The following is a 25542-nucleotide window of genomic DNA, read 5'->3' on the forward strand; positions in this document are numbered from 1 at the left end:
AAAGTAATCAAGAGTTATATCCTTAGAAAATATATGTCAGTCTTGGACAAAACACAGAACTGAATGATAGTGACGAAAGGAATTTCCAGCTCACTTTATTTGGTTCTGCCAGCGAGTGGCACATCAGTATCATACGCACACACCACCACCACGCCACACAACACACACACACACACACACACACACACACACACACTGTGACAAATGAACTTGACCACTCAATGACGGGCCCAGTTTGGCAAGGTGACACCCGATCACACAACTTTAAGCCCATCGCACACGGGGCGTCAAGCAGCGAGTTTCACGCGACAAGCAGCAAGTTTCGCGCAACGCCCAGTGTGCGATGTTTTCAGGCAGCAAGAGTCTGACGCCGTGCATCAAGATCGCCGACGCCTGGCGTCATGATGCTTCGATAGGACTTTTCTTATTCCGTTGGAAGCCAACCGAACCCGGGCCCTGAAAGATCCCTCATATGTGGGGCAAGTGAGTGGGTACTGTCGCAGCAGTGGATGCTGCTCTGGCCTTGTGCACAGCATGCTGTCCTTACGCCTCAGTGATGCGCCTGGTGTCAGATGCTTCCTCTTCCGCCTGCTTCGCTGTTGGGATGACCTCGTAGTTGACGTGACCCACAACTGGGGCTGGTTTGTGGGCGCCAGGGCCAGGGCGTATCCACACATTGGTGGGCCATGCGCACTGTTTCGGGGGCCAGCAACCACATTCCTTAAGCCATCTTAAATGATGTGCCAAATCTGGCAGAGACTATCCCTCTCCAGATCGGATTTTCATGTTGGGTTTACTCCACACATGCGATACGTAGTACTAGGTTACATGGCTGCATGTAGCAGAGAAGAGCCTCTGACCTGACACACACATCCTGTGCCAGTCCGAGGTTAGGTTCTATTAACTGAGCATTTTATTGCAACAATTTTCCACTCAAAGTACACATACTGTACCACTCAGAGGTTAGATTTTATTTGTCAATATTTTATTGCAACAATCTCCCCCTCAAAGCACACAAACTGTGCCACTCAAAGATTTGGTTCTATTCGTCAACATTTTATTGCAACAATTTCCCCCTCAAAGCTGACATTCTGTGCCAGTCAGGTGTTTGGTTCTATTCTTCACCATTTCATTGCAACAATTTTCCCCTCAAAGCACACAAACTGTGCCACTCAGAGGTTAGGTTCTGTTTGTCAACATTTTATTGCAACAATCACTCAGAGGTTAGCCTCCATTCTTCAACATTTTATTGCAACAATTTCCCCCTCAAAGAACACACACTGTGCTAGTCAGAGGTTAAGTTCTATTGCTTAACAATCTGAGCCTGTCAGAGGCTGCATTCTATTGGCCAACAATTAACTGTAAAGGAATTCTTTTTCTCTAAAATCATTTTCCATGACCCACCAGTGCAGACTCCAACAGGGGTCCCTAACAATTCTGAGTCTGTCAGAGATTATGTTTCATTGGCCAACAATAAACTGTAAAGGATTTCTTTCCTAAAATCATTTTCCATGACCCACCAGTGCAGACGCCGACAGGGGTGTGGTTTCTGTCCTCACTTATGCAGATAAATCAGGTGTGGCAAGTGAGCTCCCTCAGTTTATGATTACCTCCCTTTTGCATGCTTATGTAAAACCCTCTTTGTCAACTTTAAAACAAACGGAATTCTGTTGGTCTCCTCCTCTTGATAGTCTGCTGTTTGCTCCTTGACATCCTGAATTACCATGTCATCTGTCTGAGCTGGTCGTAACTACTTCTAGTTTTGATTACATATACACTGGCACTCCTTCCCACAAACACTTTATTTTCATGGGCTCAGTATGATTCATATCCAGTGTTGCTGTTAAGATAACTGCACACATTCTGAATCATGACCTATCCCATCTTTCCCCAACAGCAAGCATGTGGAGACTACACAACCACAGCCAAAAAACCGACCGGTGACTTTATTTCTTAATAACATACATTGAGGAGAAAAGATCACACAAGACAAGACCAGACCCTATTATAGAACCCAAGCCACAGCCCAAACCCAGCCAGTGACTATTTCTTAACATACACTGAGGAGAGGAGACAAGCCAAGACAAGACAAGACAAGACCACACCCTCTTATAGAACCCAACCCAAGAAGCACAACTTGCGAGGAGTGCCGGGCTGCCGAAACTCGAGGGTCTGCGTTCGTCCCTGCTGGGGTACCTGCGTGGGTCCCTGCGTGTGGCTGATCTGGGGAGGCCCGTGGCTGTGCCAGTTCACCCCCAGGTATGGGTCCGGGGAAGGACCCGGCCTGGACAGGGTCAGTTGTTCTGCGAGGCCCGGGGCGTGTTGGACTGGTGTGGGGGCATAGCATGCCGGGATAATTACATGCTGATGCATGGTATGCGCTCACACACACACACACACACACACACACACACACACACACACACACACACACACACACCAACGCTTGAACTCACCACAACAAGACACACACCAATGATAAATTCACACGCACACATGCGCGCACTGTACGCACACCCGAGCTAAAGATTATAGATGCCGGGATTAGTTTTTTTCAACTTTTTTATGCCAATAGAACCCCATATAAATATATTTCCTCTCAGTGGCGACGCCCGGGTCTTGCCGACTATATTTAGTATAGTTGTTTAGTTCAAGAAGAGTCAACAATGCGCACTGATTCTAGTAAGATAAAAAAAACTTCGTGCTTTCTTAGAAGACGATCGTTCGACAGTTCTTTTCTTTTTGTGGTTCTCAATGATATGGCAGACACTGCAGAGTGCTTTACAAAAATCTTTTCGGCAGCACTGCGGCATGCGATACTAAAGCACTAATACCCAGCGTTCAAGATATTGTAACAGAAGAGAAGTGAGAATAAAAGAAATAATTAGTTGAAATGAAAGAAAAACTTAATTTCCGAGAAGAAAGCTGTGCGTCACATGCGAACAGACAGCTCTGAATGTTCAGTGGGGCAATGTTTTCCATCAGTGATATACTGGACTTATATAAATAATAATCTTTGCCGGCTGATGGTACTAAAACATATTCCAGCGTTCGTGATGTTGGTAACAGAATAAACCAGATACTACAACTTATAGTACAAAAAACCCCAAACAAACGTGTAATAAAAAGATAAGAAAAAAGAAGAAGAAAAAAGGCTGGATATCTCCCTTTCTGAGAAGGCGTGTCAACGGCATTACTATTTTGGTTGCCTGTTCATCGTCTGTCACTTGGTTCGGAGGTTTCCTGTGAACTCAGATTTCCCCGCATGCTTTGAGTATCTAGCTCAGACCATCAAACATATGTCAGACATTGCAAACTCATCTATGCCTTAAGAGACGATCTGTAGCTTTGGAAAAAAAAGTTCAAAGTAGAGTCACCAAAATAGTTAAGGATAGTTAAGATATGACATACTTAGAACGGTTAAGCCACGATTTACTTAAGATGTTACTGGAACAAGGGGGATTATCAAATGACTGGAAGAAGGCTGAGGTGATAGCAATCTTTAAAAAAATGGTTCAAAAATGGATCCTGGAAATTATAGACTGGTAAGTTTAACATGCATATCATGTTTGTTTTTTGTTTTTGTTTTTCTCTAAATCGGAATGACATGGTTAAACAATTTCAGAACAATAACAGTGTTCGGTGGGTTATGGAGACGAATGTCAACATAGTTTCAGAAGACAAAATAGATCGTGTGTAACAATTATTAGAAGTACCCTTTTGAAATTATATAAGGCTTTTGTTAGACCTCATTCGGAATATGGGAATGTGTAGTGGTATCCAAAATGGAAATATCAATCAATAGCTATTGAAAATGTTCAAAGGAGAGCAATAGCCGAGTGGTTTAAGCGTTGGACTTTCAATCTGAGGGTCCCGGGTTCGAATCACGGTAACGGCGCCTGGTGGGTAAAGGGTGGAGATTTTTCCGATCTCCCAGGTCAACATATGTGCAGACCTGCTAGTGCCTGAACCCCCTTCGTGTGTATACGCACGCAGAAGATCAAATATGCACGTTAAAGATCCTGTAACCCATGTCAGTGTTCGGTGGGTTATGGAGACGAAAATACCCAGCATGCATGAACCACGACAGAGTCATCGGCAAGTCGATGTTGGTCTGTAACGGAAAGAAGAAGAAGAAGAAGAAGAAGAACAAAGATGTTGAAGGAATGCCAGAATATGACATATGGATAAAGATTAAAGTATTTAGATTTGCACTCTCTGAAGAGACGAAGGATTAGGGGGGATTTGATACAGACACAAAACTATTAACAGCATTGAGGACATTGATACTTTGCACTCTCTGAAGAGACGAAGGATTAGGGGGGATTTGATACAGACACAAAACTATTAACAGCATTGAGGACATTGGTACTAACTTTTTTTTTTAACTCTTCCCCAGTTTCAGTTTCAGTTTCAGTAGCTCAAGGAGGCGTCACTGCGTTCGGACAAATCCATATACGCTACACCACATCTGCCAAGCAGATGCCTGACCAGCAGCGTAACCCAGTAACCCAACGCGCTTAGTCAGGCCTTGAGAAAAAAAAAAATCGAGCATAACAAGAAATTCCGAAGGAAAAATATTTGTTCAACCATTTTGCACTGACAAAAGAAAATATAACTTTTCCGGCTATTCGTGTTGTTAACATGTGGAACTCACTACCACCTTCAGTTAAATTTGAAAAAGATACCAACAGTTTTAAGAACTTTCTAGACTGCGATCCAAAATTTAATAACGTTTTATAAATTTGACGAAACATTGCTTTGATATATCTAAAATGGAGCATGGAATGCAGACCCAAAAGATACAAAGGGGGGAACGTTTATATTGAGTCCGCGGCGAGGCCTTGGCAAAAATACCAGTCCCTACTACTACCAACAACAACAGCAACTACTACTGCATTAGCCTACTTCCAATCCTACCCGCCATACTTGCGTGGGGAAAATGCAATCATTTCCATGCTGATTTTCATACGAAAAGTTCCTTTAAGTTCGTGTCACACAATGACCCGATTGTGTATTTTTCGCTATCAAAGTGTTGTGAACATGTATGTGGCTGCATATACGTTGTGATATAATATATAAATTGGTGTAAAATAATACCTGGATCTTCTTTCCAAAGTTCTTTATCCGGTGTTGTCCATAAGAGTGCCGGGGTCGTGGTGTCCCTTTGTGAGATGATGTTGAAAACATGGTCCTCTTGAACCGAGTGAGAAAACACTGAACACTAAAACCATGTAGTTTGATTATCAGTATAACTCGATCTGGATCTGGATCTGGATCGATACGTCGCTACATCCATTTACTGGCATAAACGCGACGGTGGGGGTGCGCAGCACGTTGGTGTTACTGGCTTCTGGCTTTTGCCAGAGCCGATTTAAAACTATCCACTGACTTTTTGTGGACGATGGTATCGTCTAGATGGTTCCACTCAATTACTGTCTTTGGGAAGTAAGAGTATCGGTACTGGTCGGTGTTTGTTTCAGGGACACAGTAGCATCTATCGTTGTTTCTAATATAGTTCCCTACAGGGTTTTGCGACAGGTATGTGCTCTTGTCTCTCGTGGAACGGATGCGTCGTCCTGGTTTCTGCGGTGTGATAAAATCACTCGGAGTGAATGCTGGCATCAGACCCTCTATCACCCTGTAGAAGAAACCTAGCCGTAGTTGGAGTAGTCTTTCCTGGAGTGTGGTGAGTTCATGTTTCTTTAATAGTCCTGTTATAAAGCCTGGAGTGGTGGAGCGGTAGTCCTTTGCGTACTGCGTTTCTTTGTACGCGTTCCAGTATGTTGATCTCCTTCTGCGTGTGCGGGTCCCAGATGATTGCTGCATATTCTAGGACAGGGCGTACGAGGGCAAGGTAGGCATTTCTTCGGCAGGAAGTGGGACTATCCCTGAGGTTCCGACGGAGAAATCCTAATGTGCTGTTGGCCTTTTTTGTAATAGAGTTGATGTGGTGAGACCATTTGAGGTTAGCTGAGAATTGGATGCCGAGGTAAGGGTTTGAGGTGACTTGCTATAAGATGGTGTTGTTTAGGGAGTAAAAGTGGAAGGAGGCAGGGGACTGTGCGATGCTCATGATGTAGCATTTTGAAGCGTTGAAACGCATACCCCATTTGTCTGCCCATGACTCGAGTGACTTGAGGTCCTCTTGTAGGGTGTGGTGGTCTTGGAAGCCGTTGATCTCCCTGTAGATGAGGCAGTCGTCTGCAAATAAACGCACTTGGGATTTGACTGTTTCGGGGAGGTCATTTATATGGCATAGGAATAGGAAGGGGCCAAGCACAGTGCCCTGTGGTACTCCTGAGTCGACAGTTGTGGCGCTGGATAAAGTACCTTCTACAACCACTTGCATAGTACGCTCTGTTAGGAAACAGGTAAGCCAAGTGTGGAGGGTGCCGGTGATGCCGTAACTGGCCAACTTGTGGAGGAGACGGTCATGGGGTACAGTGTCAAAGGCTTTTGAGAAGTCTAATATAGATCAATGTAAATAGTTGTTTTTTTAAATGTGTTGCGAAGCTTAAAAGATGGTAAATTGTTATCAGATTCACTCGATGTCTGAACACTAAAACCAGGTAGTTTGATTATCAGTATAACTCGATGAATGTAGATAGAATTTTTTTTTAAGTGTCGCGATGCTTAAAAGATGGTAAACTGTTGTAAGATTTAGTCGATGTAAAAACCAGCTTTTTCTTTCTGTCAATGTAAAAGCAGCGTCTTCTGCAGTTTCACCTTCCTTTTTGTCTGTTTACACACACGTATCGCGGTAACCAGTTTGGGAATTGAGCGCCTCTGTCGCGTTCTTGAGTTGGCACACGTGAACAGTTATCATGCACAATATGCAGTGACATTCGTCCGTGCATTTCGATGTGTCAGTGGGCGAAGATCATGTCAACTGGGCATCTATTCGTTGAAACTACGATTAAATTAAGTGTCACATTATGTTTGCGATCAATTATTCATGATATCAGAAACTCAGTGCTGGGCGACGTGTCGACGAAATGTCGCATCAGTCGATGAAAGGTCGCTCAACTGGGCTGTAGTCGTTCTTTATTAGTCATCGATCGTGAGCAACTCAATTTCTTTATAGAAGACAAAGCGTTTTGGCGCGATATCAGGAGAGCCAAATAAAAATGGCATTTGATCCATCAAATATGATCATACAGTACGTCTCCACGAGTTCGTCCGCTACTGATATGACATGGACATCGATAGCTCTGATATATATATATATATATATATATCAGTATAATATATATATATATATATATATATATATATCCGTCTGTGTGTCCGGTGTGTGCGTGCGTGCGTTAGTGCGTGTAGTCGTAGTTGTAGAAGAAGCAGCGGCAGCAGCAGTAATAGTGGTATTGTCAGTACTGAGTAGAATACTTTGATTTTATGTCTTTTCACATAATTCATGGTGAATAAGACAATAAGACGTGACAATCTGGTTGTGAATGTATATGTGTACATGCGTGTGTGCGTTTGTGCAGCCGCCGTGTGGTATCAGACGATCACGTGTGCGTGTGTGTGTGTGTGTGTGTGTGTGTGTGTGTGTGTGTGTGTGTGTGTGTGTGTGTGCGCGCGCGCGCCATGTGTGCGCGCACTGTTAGTCAGTGTGTGTGTATCACAGCATACGCGTGTGTCAATCAGTGTGTGTCAATGTGTGTGTGTGTGTGTGTGTGTGTGTGTGTGTGTGTGTGTGTGTGTGTGTGTGTGTGTGTGTGTGTGTGTACGTGCGTGTGTAGGTATAGATAATTATGTGTGTATGTGTGTGACCGTGTACTCACGTGTGTACAGTTTTTGGTGTGTGTGAGTGTCTGTGTGTGCATGCACGCATACCGGTGGGTGGGTGTGTCCCGTATGTGTGTTTGTGTGTGTGTGTGTGTGAGTGCGCGCGCGCGCGCGCGCGTGTGTACTCGTGCGTGCGTGCGTGTGAGCCGGCGTGGCCCGTGTTTTTTTTGTGCATGCTTATGTGCGTGTGCGCGTGAGTTCGCGTGCGCGTGTGCGCAGTATTTTGGCTTGAAATGCTCTTTAATTTCTTTTCTTTTCCTTTTTTTTTTGGGGGGGGGGGGGGGGGGGTGCGAGAGGGCGAGGGGGGTGAGGGTGTCGGTGGGGGGGGGGTTGGGGGGGCAAGCAGGTAACCATATTGTGCTATCAGCTCAAACTCCTCCTGTTGTCCAAGCTGACGAATGACAACTGAGAGTATCTGAGTTGTGTGCCAAGTCCGCCTGCTTCTTATGGCTCACCTCTCCTCAGTGGATATGATAACTAAACTGACTGATTGTCAAAAGCACTACACGTCACGTGTGTGTGTGTGTGTGTGTGTGTGTGTGTGTGTGTGTGTGTGTGTGTGTGTGTGTGTGTTTGGCAGTCTGAATATGTCTGTCTGCCGTCTGTCTGTCCGTCTCTCTCTCTCCTTGAGAGACGTATCGATCAACACTACAATGATGAATGTAAACACGTTTTTATAGAATTATTTAACTATATTTAGCCGGATTCGGAGTTTCGTCAATATGTAAGCATTCATTAAGATAAGTAAAAAGTTCTGCACTGCAGTTAGTATGTCGATTGTGTAAGTCAACACAGAGGAGAATGGAATTACATTTTGTGTTTCTGCGTCCTCATGCATACTCACCGCTGTGATTTTAGTGGAGACTTTAGTCTGAGAAAATAGTACAGTGATCCATGTGCAGTTTTGTCCAGCCTTTTGTTTTCACCATCCAACAAAGAGATAAGGAATCAATTGTTATACTGAGATATATACAAAGCAGTTGCTGTTGATTGGTTAGTAATATCGTGTACTGTGTGATGAGACTATTTTTCTCTGTAGCTACATGATCAGTTACTGTTGTAACATACTTGTTCAGGTCCCTCCACAACTTATGGGCTTATGGTCTTCTGAATAAACATAAAATATCATTTCCATTTCTCTTTCTCCCCCCCCTCTCTCTCTCTCTCTGTTTGTGTGTGTGTGTGTGTGTGTGTGTGTACGTGCTCAGTGGCCGTCTGGTGTGTGTGTGTGTGTGTGTGCCGGTGTGCAGTGTGTGTGTGTGTGCCGGTGTGCAGTGTGTGTGTGTGTGTGTGTGTGTCGCTGAGAGAGAGAGAGAGAGTGTGTGTGTGTGTGTATGCCAGTGTGTGTGCCATGGTGTGTGTGTGTGTGTGTCGCTGAGAGAGAGAGTGCGTGTGTGTATGCCAGTGTGTGTGCCACGGTGTGTGTGTGTGTGTGTGTGTGTCGCTGAGAGAGAGAGTGAGTGTGTGTATGCCAGTGTGTGTGCCACGGTGTGTGTGTGTGTGTGTGTGTGTCGCTGAGAGAGAGAGTGCGTGTGTGTATGCCAGTGTGTGTGCCACGGTGTGTGTGTGTGTCGCTGAGAGAGAGAGTGTGTGTGCCACGGTGTGTGTGTGTGTGTGCCTCGTAGTCAAAGGGGGTGCTGGGGCTGAGGTTCTTTGTGGGCCCACTGGCTCCAGTCACTGAGTACTGATGGGCCTTATTCTTTGTGTCAGGGACGATGCGGCGTGCCAGTGGGTACAACTGATTACCTGCTTCAATCTTCCATTGATGGAGGCCTGAATAAGCCACCACTGCAGTCAGTGAAACAAAGTGAACGTGTATGAAGTTACACCGACAGGCACTGTGACACACTCAGTGAGACACAATTGTCGCAAATTCTGTGTCAGTTCTATTGTGTCTATGACACAGCTCATAAACTGCATTCAAACACACTTCACACAAGAGCGGCTGACATTCGCCTACGTTGATAGCAATATATTTACGCCGCGGCGGCTCTGGCACTGAGTTGCCGGTGTGGGTCTGTAAGCATACCTTTAAAAAAAAATCAGTCCTATATTATGTCTATCATTGCCCACTGAAAACACAACACGCAGTGACCGGACAGGCATGATCAGCGCGTGATGTTATGACAGGCAAGTATGAGTCGGAGCCCGGGGTCAGCCCGGCCGACTGATTTAGCACCAGTGAGTATTGTCAACACACTCAGTTGCCCGTCACTGCGGTCTCAGTGTCACAGTTGTGAAAACTTTGGCGGCCGGATCGAGTATGTGCAGGCTACCTCCCTATTACATACGTAACCGAGCGATGAGCTGATTATGATGACCGCGTGTTGCTTAGCTTCACATAATCGTTAGTAATCATTGTGACAGTCGTGACGGGAACACGGGCAAGTTCATCGTTTTTTTTTTTTTTTTTTTTTTTTTTTTTTACATACGTAACCGAGCGATCAACTGGCTATGATGACCGCGTGTAGCTTAGCTTCACATAATCGTTAGTAATCATTGTGACTCGTGTGACGGGAACACGGGCAAGATCATCGTAGTCACGGATACTGAAGAACTGAACTCTAGGGAGAGCTGGGCAGTACAAGGTCTTCAGATAAGAACTGGGCCCCCCCTCAGTCAAGTGTTTTGGCGCTTCACTCCTTACACTCAAAGGGGGCTAGGCCCCCTTACTTACTGACGGGAACACGGGCAAGATCATCGTAAAAATATATGGACCGTGGAACTTAATGACAGCAAAAAGACTTAATTGTAAAGATCATCACTGACGTGACGTAATGCACATACACAGACTGATTTGCACTCGACTGAGCACGCGTACTAAGCAAACATTCACCGAAAAAAAAGAAAGAAAAAAAGTTGACTCTGAAAACATAACATTTTTGTACGACTTGAAGTGGGAATATCCATGCCGTGCGGCCGGCATACACAGTCAGACACGTTCGCACGTTCTCAGTCATGCCAGCGTACATACGCGCGCACGTGACTGACGTATGGACGTATGCACACACATTCACGCGCGCGCGCGCGCGCGCGCACACACACACACACACACACACACACCTCATACGGGGGATGGGATCGGGAAAGGTGGAGGAACAAACGGCCTGTGTGGAATGAGTTCAGATCGTGAGAAATGTTTGACGGTTATGAATCTGCTTCAGCTGCGACTCGAAAGGTCCGCACCCTGAAGTATACGTAAATGTTTCGTAATCACATGACTATATAATCTTTTTCATCAACAAATAATGTTCGTTCTTTCATGCGTACATGCACGTACCTTGAAACTGAAACTAAAACTCGAAAACTGACGCACAGCTAAATGACCTATCGTGACCTTTCCCGCGACTTTTGTCACATGCCCGGATATACTCAATGTACGCATGCGCAGAGACGTCAAGCAGCAGGCAGGCAGAAGCAGGTATATTCAAAAGAAAATTTAACATTGTTAATATTCTTGTTGATAAATGTGCAGAGACAGGTTACTTATTGAGCACATGAAGTTTTTGTACACATTTCCATTTATGTGTTCGCTCAGTGAGAAACACACCATGGGTGTTTGATGCAAAATGGCGCGTACGATCGCACGGTGCCACCAGTATCAAATATGAGATAAGTCAGTGCTGGGAATTTTGAACACAGTTAACATTTAGAACAACTTAACCAGTTAATAAATACTGCGTATATTCCAATTTAAGAAACAGCGTTAAATTGAATCAGTTGTGGTAATGAACTAAAATTTGTAAAGCCCATGAAGGCATTATTTATTAAAAAGCAGAACAAAAATTTTTTTTAATCATAATCACGGGCTTTAAAAAATGGGATGAATGTGATGAGGGTGGAGAATGGAAATCAACGAACATTGATATGAGTGATTTACTGTAGTGATATTTTCATTCAGTGTGTTTGAGTGTTAAAGAACTGTCAGATATTTGTCCCTTTCCCCCCATAAAATGTGTGCATTTTTAGCGCATGTCATTGTTGTTCATTCGATGAGTAGACGGACAATTTTCTAAATTGCCTTATCCATTTTGTTTTACAGGAACCATGGGCAAGCGATCAAAGAAAGACGATGATGATGTCATCACAGCTGATGAAGTGGCAGACGAAGAAGGCGATGATGGGGAAGAAGAGGAGTATACAGTGGAAAAAGTTGTAGATTCACGCACAAGGGGAGGAAAGAAAGAATACCTACTGAAATGGAAAGGATATCCCGAGTAAGTAAATGAATGTGATAAAGTAGTAAGTAGTAAAATCGTGTTTGGTAAGTACCTGTAACTTAAAAGTTTTCTGTCATTATAAAATGGCTTTACATAGACACTGAAAATAATGATCGGAATAAAACACCTATAATACCTTGAAAGAAGAGAAAAGAAACAAAGAAGTTGGAATAAGTACAAGGGGGTAAAAGGAAACGGGGCACACTGGCTGTGAGTGACGGTAACAAGTGGCAGTTTGATATTAACATCAGTTGCTGTCATCTTTATGAATTCTGTCTTTTAGGTCCACAACTTGTTACGCCCTCACTGTCTCCGTCTTTCATACAAACATGTGCATTAAACATGTGCATTGTTGTTTTATTCATTTTATTTATACAATTAAAATTTAAATGCCATTGCCCAGGAACGTATCCAACGGAGTTGAAGATCATTCTTATATCCATGACCTGCTGAGATCTCCAGATTCATCAGATATATCCTAGATTAATTGTGTAGATGGTAATGTATTGAATATTGTCAGGCTCTAGAAGTCAGATAAACATTACATTTCAGATTGACATGAAATACATCAGGAGATTGACTGTTTCAAGAAAGCCTAAATTGCAAAGAATTTCTGTTCTGTGTGTCCTTACTGTTGAAGTGACCAATACTTGCGCGACTTCTTACTTTCCAGCCTTGACTACTGTATCTCTCCTTGCTGGATATCCCCAATTTTAGACTGATAAAATTGAGTAAGTTCAGGATGCAGTGGTTTGCCTCGTCTTCAAGTTCAAGGCTTTGAAGAAAACCCACACTAAGCCTCTGATCTTGCACAGCCTTATGTTCCATCCCATTCATGGCAGTCATCTGCTGATTCATGTACTCTGTGTCTCTCATGTTGTATAAAGAAATGACAAGGACAGCTGCATTTCTTTGGAGTGTTGGCCTAGAGGCAACGAGTCCACATAGGAAGTGAGAGAATCTGAGCACACTGGTTCAAATCCTGGCTCAGCCGCCGATATTTTCTCCCCCTCCACTAGACCTTGAGTGGTGATCTGGATGCTAGTCATTCAGATGAGACGATAAATTGAGGTCCCGTGTGCAGTATACACTTAGCACACATAAAAGAGCCCACGGCAACAAAATGGTTGTTCCTGGCAAAATTCTGTAGAAAAATCCACTTCAGTAGGAAAAACAAGTAAAAACTGTGTGCAGGAAAAAAAAAAAAAAAAAAAAAAATGGGGTGGCGCTGTTGAGTAGCGACACGCTCTCCTTGGGGAGAGCAGCCCGAATTTCACACAGAAAAATCTGCTGTGATAAAAAAAAAAAAAGAAGAAAGAGAAATACAAAGTAAAAATATAAATCTGTAATGCTGAAGCAAAATCTCATTTTAATTTTGGCCACAAAACATATCTTAACCTCAAGACACATTTTTACATCTGCTTTCATGGATGTTTCAGTCAGTAAGTGTTGGCGTGTTTATGTGTGTGTGTGTGACTGCGTGTGCTTTGTCAGTGATAAATCTGTTTGTCTTGTTGATAAGTCTTTATTTTAAACTGTAATGCACAGTTGTGCTGGTTTTTGTAAGCATTTTTTCCACTACATGTTGATTGATAGCTCTTGGCCCTTGTTCTAAGGTGGTTCAGTGCATTATAAAAGCCCTTTTAATTACACATACTTAACCGTGACCCGCTAGTGCAGACATAAAAGCCCATCGTTGTTATTGATTTATTATGATAAAAGTTATTTCTGTTGGGATAGTTCAAAAGTGGGTAGCTTTTTAGATGAAGATATTGTGTAGAATATCAAATTATTTATTTATTTATTTTTGCAAACTCATTTTCAGCTCAGAAAATACTTGGGAACCCAGCGAGAACTTGGACTGTCCAGACTTGATTGCAGAATTCGAAGACAAAAAAAAGAAACGTGATGCTGAGAAGAAGAGAAAGTCACAGAATGGACTTGAAGATGCTTCAGCTGCAAAGCGGAAAAAGAAAATAGCAGACACCAAGTCAACAGTAAGTATGCTTGTTTTGCAAGTCAGAGTTATTTTTTATTACAGCACTTTTTTTGTTTGAATGGTTGCTTTCAGAGTCTTATAAGTTCTAAGGAAACTATTCACAGGCATGAAATTTTTCCGACTATAGTCAGATTTCTGACCGAAAGCTGGTTCCAGAGGCCATTTTTGAGATTCGTGTAAATCCGTTGAGAAAATCGGGGTTGGGATGGGGGGTGAGTTTTTTTCCGACTGACGAAGGTTGCGCGAACATAGTCTGACCGATTGTCAAGACAGACCCACAGCGTTTGCTAAAGTGCCCCATGTTTGGATAAGTGAACCAATTGAGAATGTGTTTTGTTGCTTCTCTGTCATCATTCAGCTTATCCCTATTCGGTCGGGATTACAAAACGTTCGCTCGCGGGCTGCACAACTTGCAGAGGTACTTGATTTCGTCAGTCGTCTTCAATCATTGACAGAATGAGAAAACTCACAAAGGATAAGAAGATTTTTGCAGCAGAGATTGATAAAGGAGTGAAAAATAAGTGGAACTGGGCCTGGCAAGATGAGATCGTGAAAACGCCATTCACAAAATCGACGCCGCGGGCGAGGCCAAGTACGATTGGTGTCAGATTGTATGGGTGCAACTCTTCAGTCTAGGCACGAAATCTGTTTTCAGATTTACATTAAAAACGGAGCGTCCGTTTCCTGGAAGAAAAGAACAAGAAAAGCCGATGGGCCGTCAGTTCTATATCGTTTACCGACCAGATGATCTGCCAAAAATGAAAACGGAATGCTCTTTCGAAAGTGTCGTTTGTTGACCCCTTGAGAGGCGATCCAGTAACTTGCTAGAGCACCAAAATTGAAGTCAGAAAGTTTCCTAACGGTCGATTGAAGTGTCAAAATGCTGATAACGATCCATACATGGCACACATTGATATCACTGTGAAAAGCACGCACTCATGCACACACATGCGATCCATCACACACACATGCACAGACATGCGAGCACGTGTACATACACACACACGCACAGACACAGTGCGCACGATCTCCATCCCTGTCAAGCCACAAGGGCCAAGGGTACATCTGCTTGACCCTCTGTTCATTCAGCAAAAGCTGCAAAGGTTTGCCACTGTATGCACAAGTAACATTGTTGCATGGAAACAGAAACTTTGTAGCAATTGATGTCAGTGCTTTTTCTGACACATCTGAGGCTGCTGCTGTATAGACAGTTCATGGCAAGAGTCAGTTTATTTAGATTTGAGACCTACAGCCAGATTACCAAAGTTACGCACGCACAGACACAGAGCTGAATTGAATGCCTGCACAAACTCTCTCTCTCTCTCTCTCTCTCTCTCTCTCTTCCTCTTTGAAAAAAAAAATCACATGAATGCACTCATACACATACTCTGTTTTTTATTTTCTCTCTCTCCTTCACACTTGCACATGTGTACACATATGAGCGCTCACACAGAGCTTAATGATATGCACATGTGCGCGCGCACTCACACACACTCACTCTCACACACGCACGCACGCACACACACAAACACATGCGCGCGCGCACACACACACACACACACAGAATTGTATTCAAAGCAGTGCACATATATGCACTCAAACAAACTTGCACTTTTTCCTCCCACCTTCCCCACGATCTGTCTGTCGCTTTGTCTGCCCCTCTCTCCCTCTTTCTGTCTCTCCCCCTCTCTTTCTTGCATATACACACAGAGTTGTATTGAACACACACACACACACACACACATGCACAGAGAGAGAGAGAGAGATCTATTGAATTTGAAAGCAGTGCATACACATGCACAAATACAACTTGCATTCTTTCCTCCCACCATCTCCACTCTCTGTCTGTCTGCCTCCCTCCCTCCCTCCCTCCCTCCCTCTCTCTCTCTCTCTTACACACATGAATTGAAACCACACATACACACATGCGTGTGCGCACTCGCGCTCGCTTGCAGTCTCTTTCTCCCTCACACACAGTTTAGTTGAACACACACACAAACACAGTCCATTCTGGGGAACTGTCAGCGATCTGCCATTTTCAGCAGAAGAGCAGTTGATTTCAGAGGGGGGGAAAGGTCACTCTCCAACCCCCACCCCCCTCCTGCACACTTCACTTTCATTTGCTGAGGTACCCCTCTCTCTCTTAAGTCTCATGCCAGTGGTGAGGGAAGGTGGGGGGGGGGGGGGTATAAAAACCACTGTCAATAACTGTGGCAACTTCAGCATTGAGCCAAGACACTGACCACAATTCTAGCGGAGAATCCTTGACTGCTGAAAGTGATATAACCAGTCACAGACCCACTCCCTCCTGCCTCCAGTCATTCCACTTTTTCCATTCTTTCCTCAGCCAACACATTTCTGTCAGTGGAATAGAGACTGCAGCTGAAGGGACCAGCTGGTCAGTTATATTGGTACAGTGCAAACTTGTGTGCTAAGAACATTTTCCTTGAAAACAACACACACACACACACACACACACACACACACACACACACACACACACACACACACAAGAGAGGCCCCCCAAACCTTAAAAATCACTGATTTCGTTTTCAGCCATGGGCTTTGCCACCCTGGACCCTGGCCAATTTTCAGAGGAAATTCTCCTGGACAATTCCCCAGCCTCCCTCTCTCTCTCTCTCTCTCTCTCTCTCTCTCTCTCTCTCTCTCTCTCTCTCTCTCTCTCTCACACACACACACACACACACACACACACACACACACACACTCACTCACTCACTCACTCACTCACTCACTCACACAAAGAGTTTAACACACACAGAGTTGCATTTAAAACAGTTCACATTCATGCACACGCACAAACTTTAACTCTTTCCTCCCATGTCCCTCCTGACCCCCATTCTCAATCTCTTTGTCTGTCTGTCTGCCTGTCTCTCTTTCTCACATACACACAGAGTTGCATTGAAAACACACACACACACACACAGGAGACAGAACTTTGAAAATCATGTCCCCAAGGCTGACTTTTAGTTTTACAGGTTTGAAAGCAAAAACACTTCAGTTTAGGAAGAATTGGACTGTTTTTTTGTCTCTTGTGGGTTTGAATACCTCAGCAGCATTGGTGGCCCATGAGTGCAGATTTTATGGTTTGAAATTAAGAAAAACCTTCAGCTTCAGGGGGCTTCGCCCCCAGGCCCCCACCTTTCAGACTCAATCACTATTTCCCAATTTCATGCCTGATTCAGGAATAGAACATTTAATTACCACCACACAGTTTCTTCTGTTGTGTTGTTACTGTTTTTTGGTTTTTAAAATTCATTTTCTTCTTTAACCCTTTTGCTGCCAGGAAAATGAAATCTATTTGCCAGGGTTATTTCACAAAAGACGGGTATATATTTTCAAAAATTTTGTGCTCTTAGTTATTGGAGAAAGACCCATAAAAGTATATATTTTCTGAAAGGTAAATGATTCCAAGAATACAAAACATGTTTCGGCGCCGTCATGCCACATGCCCCGACCGTCTCGCGTCCGATGGCGACCGAGTCGTGTTGGGATGCCCACGGCACTAAGGGACATTATAATTATTCCCCTTGCGGCTGTTTTCACCCATGTGGGTTACAGTGGCATCGAACCACGGACTCTCACACGCAGCATGACACTCCTCCCTCTGCAGCAAAGACATGTCACACCAGGGGATATGTGCTCGAAAGACACCATCCTTTTTGATGATTATCGGCGCCAATGGAGGCGACTCCGCATTTGTAACCTAGGCTGTTGACGCTGTAGTTACTTTCGCCGACACAGCACGTCACTCCTGCCCCCCGTGCTGTCCACCAACAATGTTTTTTCGGTTTTTCATTGGGTTCAGAAAAAAAACCCCATCTCTAGAACCATTTTACAGGGTGGAATTGGGAGTATAGAGTAATAAGAAAAATGCCATGTCCGTCTGGTTTCTGCCCAGGAGTATGGCACTTCCATCTTTATTTGCAGTGCTGTAGTCCAGAGCCCAAGGCATCGCATGAATGAACAGTTGCTAATATTGTAGCAGAGGTGTTAAGTCTTATGTTGAATTGAGTATTACTATTTCCCATGGCAACTGTTTCAGGAAGATGACAACAAACCCAGAGGCTTTGACCGAGGCCTTCAGCCAGAGAGAATCATTGGGGCAACAGACAGCAGTGGGGAGTTGATGTTTCTTATGAAATGGTGAGTGTCTGCACCCTTTTTTTGAGAACTTAAGGGAAGTTTGCTGACTGACTTCATGTTGTTGGTCTGAGGATACTCGTGAGACAAATTTGTTTTGAATGCCTACCTTGGCGATGCTTGATTGCACAGAAAATTGTCCTTTTCTCTTCATAAACCCTGAAGTCGTAGCAGGATGGTAGTCCTCCACACAAAAGAATTATACAATGCAGCATACATTAAGACTAATTATGTCAAAGGAGTTGATCGAAGCTTAAGCGTAAAGATATGTTTTAAGTACAGAGCCAAAAAATAAGTGTTTTGTGGCCAGTGATCACCAGGGGAATAAAGCATCCAATGATTACATTATAACAAAGAAAAAATTGCAATGGTAATATAATGCAGTGAAATTTATGAATTGTGCCAGGACTGAAGACCAAAATGTGGTTAATGCCAGTTTTGATTTCACAAACTTTGTGAAATGTGATTAATGCCCGGTTTACTATGACAGAGTGCTGATACAGTCCTAATAAACTAACACGGCTGGTTTTTATGAATGATGGTGAAAAGATGTTTTATTTATTGTTTTAATTATTTTTTATATATGTTTGACTATGTGAGCAGGAAAGACAGTGACGAGGCAGACCTGGTTCCTGCCCGACAGGCCAACATCAAGTGTCCACAAATTGTGATTGCTTTTTACGAGGAGAGGCTCACTTGGCACACCCACAATGATGCTGACGATGACGACAAAAAAGATGACAAGTCTTAATGCTGCCGCTGCCATGCCACGCGTTGATTTCACACCTACACTTGCACTCACGCCTCATCTGACACCGGAAGGACGAGAGAGAGAGAGAAGTGATGACTGCAGCATGTTCTGCTCAACAACACACAACAAGACAACGTGTGTGATCCCATAGACTGGCTTTTGTTCCTCCTTGTTGCTGCGTGGCACTGGCTGAAGCAAAGAACTGACGGTAAACTTGGGGTTGATAGAGTGTTGAAGTGCAGTACCTGTCTGACCGTTTAGCTGTTCAAGTCACTTTGTCAGGCTTCGGTGACAGAATATTTACTAGACTGGGACATTGATGACAGAGGAAGATTTCACAAATTGTCCGTGTACAAGTTTTTTCACTTTCTGTCTCCACAGCTAAGCCAGTAACATGATTATGATGTGTACATAAAATGAAGTTTGGAGGAACCCTGAACCTTTGAGCTTAGAATTTTATCAGCATTTGCTTGTGTAAAAAGATCTTAGAATGGTACCTGTTCTTGTTGGAACTCTTGTCTTCTCTCATTTTCTTGTACCGGAACTGAGACGAGGCACTTAACTTCGTATCAAATTATTTTGAGAAGTGAAAGTAAGGAAAGGTAATTGTTCTGATTTCAGTTGAATGATAATGAAACATGATTTTCGGGAGAGTGGGGGATGGGGACCGACACGCAAAGCATAAAAAACAGTAGTTGCTGGCGTTCATGATTAATTTCAAATAAGGAATTTCTACTTAGAATTTTAGTTTGGTCTTATTTTAAAGGTAGAAGGTGTTTTTGTTGGTCGGTGCTCTTTAAATACAAGATGGTGCAGCTATGAAAGTCCCAATGGTCCCCCATCTTGACTGACTTGTGCCATGTGTGAGAACTAGGTGAGATTTATCCTGTCCTCCCCTTTCCCTTCACCCAGAATTGAGAAAGGAAATTTATGTTCTGACATCAAATGGCAGCTTGTGAGAATCACTGGCACCAAGATGAGAATTATGAGTCCAGCCAGAGGGCAGTAGTGTGTGTATCTGATGGCCATGACTTGAAGGCTGCTACTGGCTGGTACGCTGAGACAGCTGGAGATGCAGTGGAGCACAACATTCAGAGATCATCTGTGTCTGCCATCAGTGTGGGGTGTTCTTCATCTTGTCCAGTTCTCCTCCTGCCCCATCCATGCCTGTTTCATATTGAAAAGAATCTCTTTCCTTTTTTGTTTGGCATTCTTTGGCTGCTGCTTCTCTTGTATAGCCAAACAATCTTGTTTATTTGTTGTCTTTGATGTTAATTTTTTCTTTGCATTTGAGATTTGGCAAATATATTGTGTGTTTCCTAGCTAAACTGTAAAAGCAATTCAACATATCCAAATTTATATGAAAATCATGTCAAGTGAAATTTGTTCTAAAACAATGAAAGGATGTTGAGGATGGAAAGATAAGGTTAAAAGCAAGAAAATAAACCGTGTTGTATGGTCTAACTGGATTTGAAAAGTTTAAGATTGAAGGCAGACAGTTTAGTAAGGCTAAGCTAGCTCTGTTTGAAAACTATGATTGTGTTCAGTGTTTGTGTTAAGAGTGGCCCAGTAGATCAAAATGTACAAACACCTCTTCCCCAGTAAACCCCTTAACTGTTCTATTGGAACTCTCCCCGTACCACTGGTAGTTATAGATTAGCTTTTCTTTTGTTTTTATTTTATTTTTTACAATTGTGTTACCTTTTCTTATGGGTGCTTTCTGAATTCGCCTACTTGATTTCTGTTCGCACATTTTTTCCCAGTCTGATTCTCTGCCGTGGATGTCTGAGATTAATATGGGGATCAGAATTGTCTGAGGAATCTCAGAAGAACGTTCATGGGTAGTGGAATTGCATTGTTTTGTTCTGAAAAAGCAGCAGCAGCTGGAATGTTAATGTGTTACGGCTATTTTCCAGCTTCAGCATTGTCCAGCCACCACCTTGTGAGTGTAATACAGTACCAATGATTTAATAAGCGAGCACTATCTGTGCTCTTTTAACATGGAATCAGTTTTGCTCTAATATTCAAAAATACATAGCAAATCTATGGATTGTTTGAAAAGTGAACTAAATTTTTTCATTACCTCTTGAGAGAACAACCTTTGTTTTTTTTTCTCGTTCTGATTGTGAAGGAATTCTGTAATTTCTTGCCTGTATCTTATGTTTGATTTCACTGTAGAGAACCTTTAATGGATTTGAAAATTGTACTGCTCTTGTCTGAGTTATAAGTATTTGTGTACAAATTTTGTTTGCAGGGTTGTCAAAAAACAAAAAGTTCTGAAGCAGGTTGTAACAAACTTGTACTGGCAGAGAATATGAGAAAGCTTTTGCTTATCAGAATTGGTCTTGATTTTGTTGTTGAATGCAGCCTTTTATACATTAAAAAAACCAAACTTATTTAAAATCTTTGTGTCAGAAAGTTCCAGATACATGGCTTTCTTGTCAAGTCGTCCTCTCATGCCTACCTTTCTGCCAGTATGATGTGAATTGTCTGCTGTCTGTCAACTATCTGCCAATACAGTGTGAATTTTCTGCTCTCTGTCAATTGAGTGAATTGTCTGGTGTCACCCCTCTGTCAATACAATGTGAATTGTCTCCTGTCACCTCTCTACCATTATGATGTGAACTGTCTGCTGTCACTTCTGTCAGTACAGTGTGAATTGTCTGCTGTCACCCCTCTGTCAGTATGATGTGAACTGTCTGCTGTCACCTCTGTCAGTACAGTGTGAATTGTCTGCTGTCACCCCTCTGTCAGTATGATGTGAACTGTCTGCTGTCACCTCTGTCAGTACAGTGTGAATTGTCTGCTGTCACCCCTCTGTCAGTATGATGTGAACTGTCTGCTGTCACCTCTGTCAGTATGATGTGAACTGTCTGCTGTCACCTCTGTCAGTACAGTGTGAATTGTCTGCTGTCACCCCTGTCAGTATGATGTGAACTGTCTGCTGTCACCTCTGTCAGTACAGTGTGAATTGTCTGCTGTCACCTCTGTCAGTATGATGTGAACTGTCTGCTGTCACCTCTGTCAGTATGATGTGAACTGTCTGCTGTCACCTCTGTCAGTACAGTGTGAATTGTCTGCTGTCACCTCTGTCAGTACAGTGTGAATTGTCTGCTGTCACCTCTGTCAGTACAGTGTGAATTGTCTGCTGTCACCTCTCTGTCAGTATGATGTGAACTGTCTGCTGTCACCTCTGTCAGTACAGTGTGAATTGTCTGCTGTCACCTCTGTGTCAATACAATGTGAATTGTCTGCTGTCACCTCTCTACCATTATGATGTGAACTGTCTGCTGTCACCTCTGTCAGTACAGTGAATTGTCTGCTGTCACCTCTCTGTCAATATGATGTGAACTGTCTGCTCTCTGTCATCTCTCCTCAAGTTCCTAAGCTTGTCACTTAAAGATGCTTGTGCAAGTTATTTAATGATGTATGATAAATGATTCTGTACATTTCATTGCAACAATCTGTACTATTGACTATTGTGCATTGTATTTTCTGTTGTTTTACCAGTTTATTTGAAAGTTACCTAAAGAAAGCTTTAAGTTCAACTCCCTTTTTTTTTCTTTTACTGTAGTGAGGAAAGAGTGAGGACCACATGTTGCACAGTTAGACCTTACCCCCAAATCCCTTTCCTTTGATGTCACTTTAATTATGATAAAACAGTTTGTGTGTGGAGATAAATTACCATGTCTGTTATTGTTATGGAGTATATCTTCATCACAGTTTTGGCTACAAAATGTTGCTTGTGTTACTTTGATGATTTTTTTCTATTTGCTGTTTCCCTTGTACCTACTCTGTTCTCCCTTTTTGAAAGATTTGTGACTTTTTCTTTTTTTTTTCCCTAACACCTGCCAAGTTTCACATACATGTGGTTCTTTCATTTTTTTTTTGTCTTTTCACATCGTCCTATTAAAATTATATGCTCATGTTTGTTCTCATTCTTGGTCAGTTTGTTAGGGGGACTACGCAAAAACAAAAAAAAGGACAGATTTTTTCCTGATTAGTGCAAGCGTCGGCTGTGGACCAGTCTCCATTCGACAAGTTTTTCCCTGTCTCTCCATCACCTCGCTCCACCTACTGTGAGGAGAATGACACCAGGTTTAAATGGAATCACTTCACATGACATGGTTAGAGGGTTGGACACAAAATGACCTCTGTATGGATCAGAGATGGGAAAATCACATCAGGTGTAAATAGCATTACACAGGACATGGTTAGAGCAGTGGACACAGGATGACCTCCAGATGGATCAGAGATAAGAAAATTGCATCAGATGTACATTGCATTACACGGGACATGATTAGAGCATTGGACAACAAAGATGATCTCAGGGTGGAACAGAGAGGAAAATGACACCAGGTGTAAATAGTTTTATACAGGACATTGAGTATTGGATAGAGTGTAACAGAGAGGAAACAACAGCAGGTGTAAATGATTGTGCACAGGACATCGAACGTTGGATACAGAATGTAACAGAGAGAAAATGACAGCAGGTGTATATGGTTTTAGACAGGACATCAAACGTTGGATACAGAGTGTAACAGAAAAAGACAGCAGGTGTATATGGTTTTAGACAGGACATCGAACGTTGGATACAGAGTGTAACAGAGAGAAAATGACAGCAGGTGTATATGGTTTTAGACAGGACATCAAACGTTAGATACAGAGTGTAACAGAGAAAATGACAGCAGGTGTATATGGTTTTAGACAGGACATCGAGCATTGGATACAGAGAGAAAATGACAGCAGGCGTGAACGGATGATGGTTGTGCACAGGGCATGGTTCAGACACTGAATGCAGGTGGAAAAAGAGGAAAACAGCAATATGTGTGAAGGAGCTTTCCATAGGATTCAGTTTAAACTTTGAGAACAGGGGCAAAGAGGGAAACATCATCAGGTGTAAAAGGCTTTGCACAGGACAAAAGATGTAAAGGGCTTTGCACAGGGTACAGTTTGAGAATTGGTCACGGGTTGATTGGAAACGTCGGCTTCAGGGTACAATTGTTATTGAAGCAGGTTTTCTCAACTTGCCTGTTTTCTCTTTCGGACCAGATGATGCAGTCAGATGGCAGGTCTCATATGAATGTCTGTGTTACTGACAACTACAACAGTGTTGTGTGTCCAGAAATTTTCAGTGAACAAGTCTTGTGAAATTTTTTAAGGTTCAGCATTATTTCATCACAAAATAGATCGTACACAGCTTGAAGGATAATGGGGATGGAATTGTTTTGCTTTGACCAGGGGTACTGGGCTTGGTGGAAAAGATACCAACATTGAGCAATACACACCTAGCTGTTCATCAGCTTAGTTGTGTACTACACAAAACTAGAACCTGCTGCCTGGCATTTTATTTTTTAATGCCCAGATTTTGTAAGGAGGGCATTTTTCTTTTCTTTTTAAATCGGGTCTACATTTGCTCAGAATTACAGTCCGTCTGCTTCTGCAAAAAAAAAAAAGAAAAAAAAAAAAAGCATCTTTAGAGCAGGACAAATACCTCTTAGTCTGCAAGACTGGAAGCGGAACTTCACTGTTTTTATTTCTTCACAAAATGTTCTCTTCTGTCCTGGTCTTTTACTGGTTTGATGCATCGAGGTCCAAGAATTTGAGATGTTATTTTTTGGGGGGAAGAAAGGGAGACTGGAAAGTTTTGGTCCACAATTAGTGAGATGCAGCCCTGTATCTTCATCTCCAAGTAAACCATCATTGTTGGCTTGAGTTGGCAGCTTGTTGCAGCTTTTAATACCTGAATATATCTCATTGAAATGAAATGTTCGCACATTGGTAGAGATGACACATGTTCATTGTCCTATGGATCCATGCTGTGTCATGATGTCTTAATTTTGCCATATCTCCATTCAAAGAATATTCATGTTTTAGAATAAAAATTGTGTCTACATTTTTCTTCTGGTATGTGTGTTTTATTCTGTTGGCAGTGAAGAGACGAGCGATATGGATTTGTTGAGTCTTGGTGTGACCATGGGTACCTTTTAATTCTGTGCGTTATTTTTAATGTTGGACAAAGACACCTCACTTCGCTTGCTTTCCTAAGAAGTGTGTAAATATGTTGTGATTCTTTGTCAGCAGTGCTGCAAATGACAACCTTCAATGTTAACAAGGAAAGTAACATCATTAAACCTACACTCACTTTTGATAACAAACTCCCGTTGAATCGTTCACAACACATTCACAGAGACCGAACAAGTTAAGTGTACTTCCCCTTTCCGTGTCACATACCCACACACATCCACTGTTTTCCCATGCCTTAGAAAATCAAGAACTTGCTTGGTAGAAGATGACAGCTAAGCTGAGCAAAACAGTATGGTATTTGGACATGCTGCATATATGTCAACACAGCTGGGCTCCATATACATATATATTTTTTTACATACTTTCTTCATCAACAGTGCAGGCAATGGGTTAAGATACAGATGAATGTGTTCATGTGTAATATAAAGACATTCATTTGAATGTCCCAACACCACCCATTCAAACATTTTTTGATTCTTGAACACACAAGTGGAAAAGGAAACTGTATTTCAGCATGACCTGAAACATGAACACATTAAAAATCTATCACACTCAAAAAGTAAAAAGGTAAGCTGTATCCTGACAAT

The 25542-nt window shown here is 42.7% G+C and overlaps 1 protein-coding gene across 5 annotated transcripts; it reads left to right on the forward strand.

Annotated features, from left to right (window-relative positions):
* The first annotated feature begins 11076 nt into the window (after positions 1–11076).
* Positions 11077–24829, forward strand: LOC143290549 (chromobox protein homolog 1-like). Of its 5 annotated transcripts, none has more exons than XR_013056411.1 (6): positions 11077–11215; positions 11837–12011; positions 13840–14011; positions 18080–18180; positions 18781–23553; positions 23620–24829. XR_013056411.1 is itself a non-coding variant. In XM_076600088.1 (5 exons), the coding sequence occupies exons 1-5, from the start codon at positions 11170–11172 to the stop codon at positions 18926–18928; spliced, it is 642 nt and encodes a 213-aa protein (XP_076456203.1). In that variant the 5' UTR covers positions 11077–11169; the 3' UTR covers positions 18929–24829. The 5 variants fall into 5 exon arrangements, 1 of the variants encoding a protein (XP_076456203.1); XR_013056412.1 differs by having other exon boundaries at positions 18781–23485; positions 23554–24829; XR_013056414.1 differs by having other exon boundaries at positions 18781–23485.
* The last annotated feature ends 713 nt before the right edge of the window (positions 24830–25542 follow it).

Source organism: Babylonia areolata, chromosome 15 (genome assembly GCF_041734735.1).
Source record: "Babylonia areolata isolate BAREFJ2019XMU chromosome 15, ASM4173473v1, whole genome shotgun sequence".
NCBI lineage: Eukaryota > Metazoa > Mollusca > Gastropoda > Neogastropoda > Buccinidae > Babylonia > Babylonia areolata.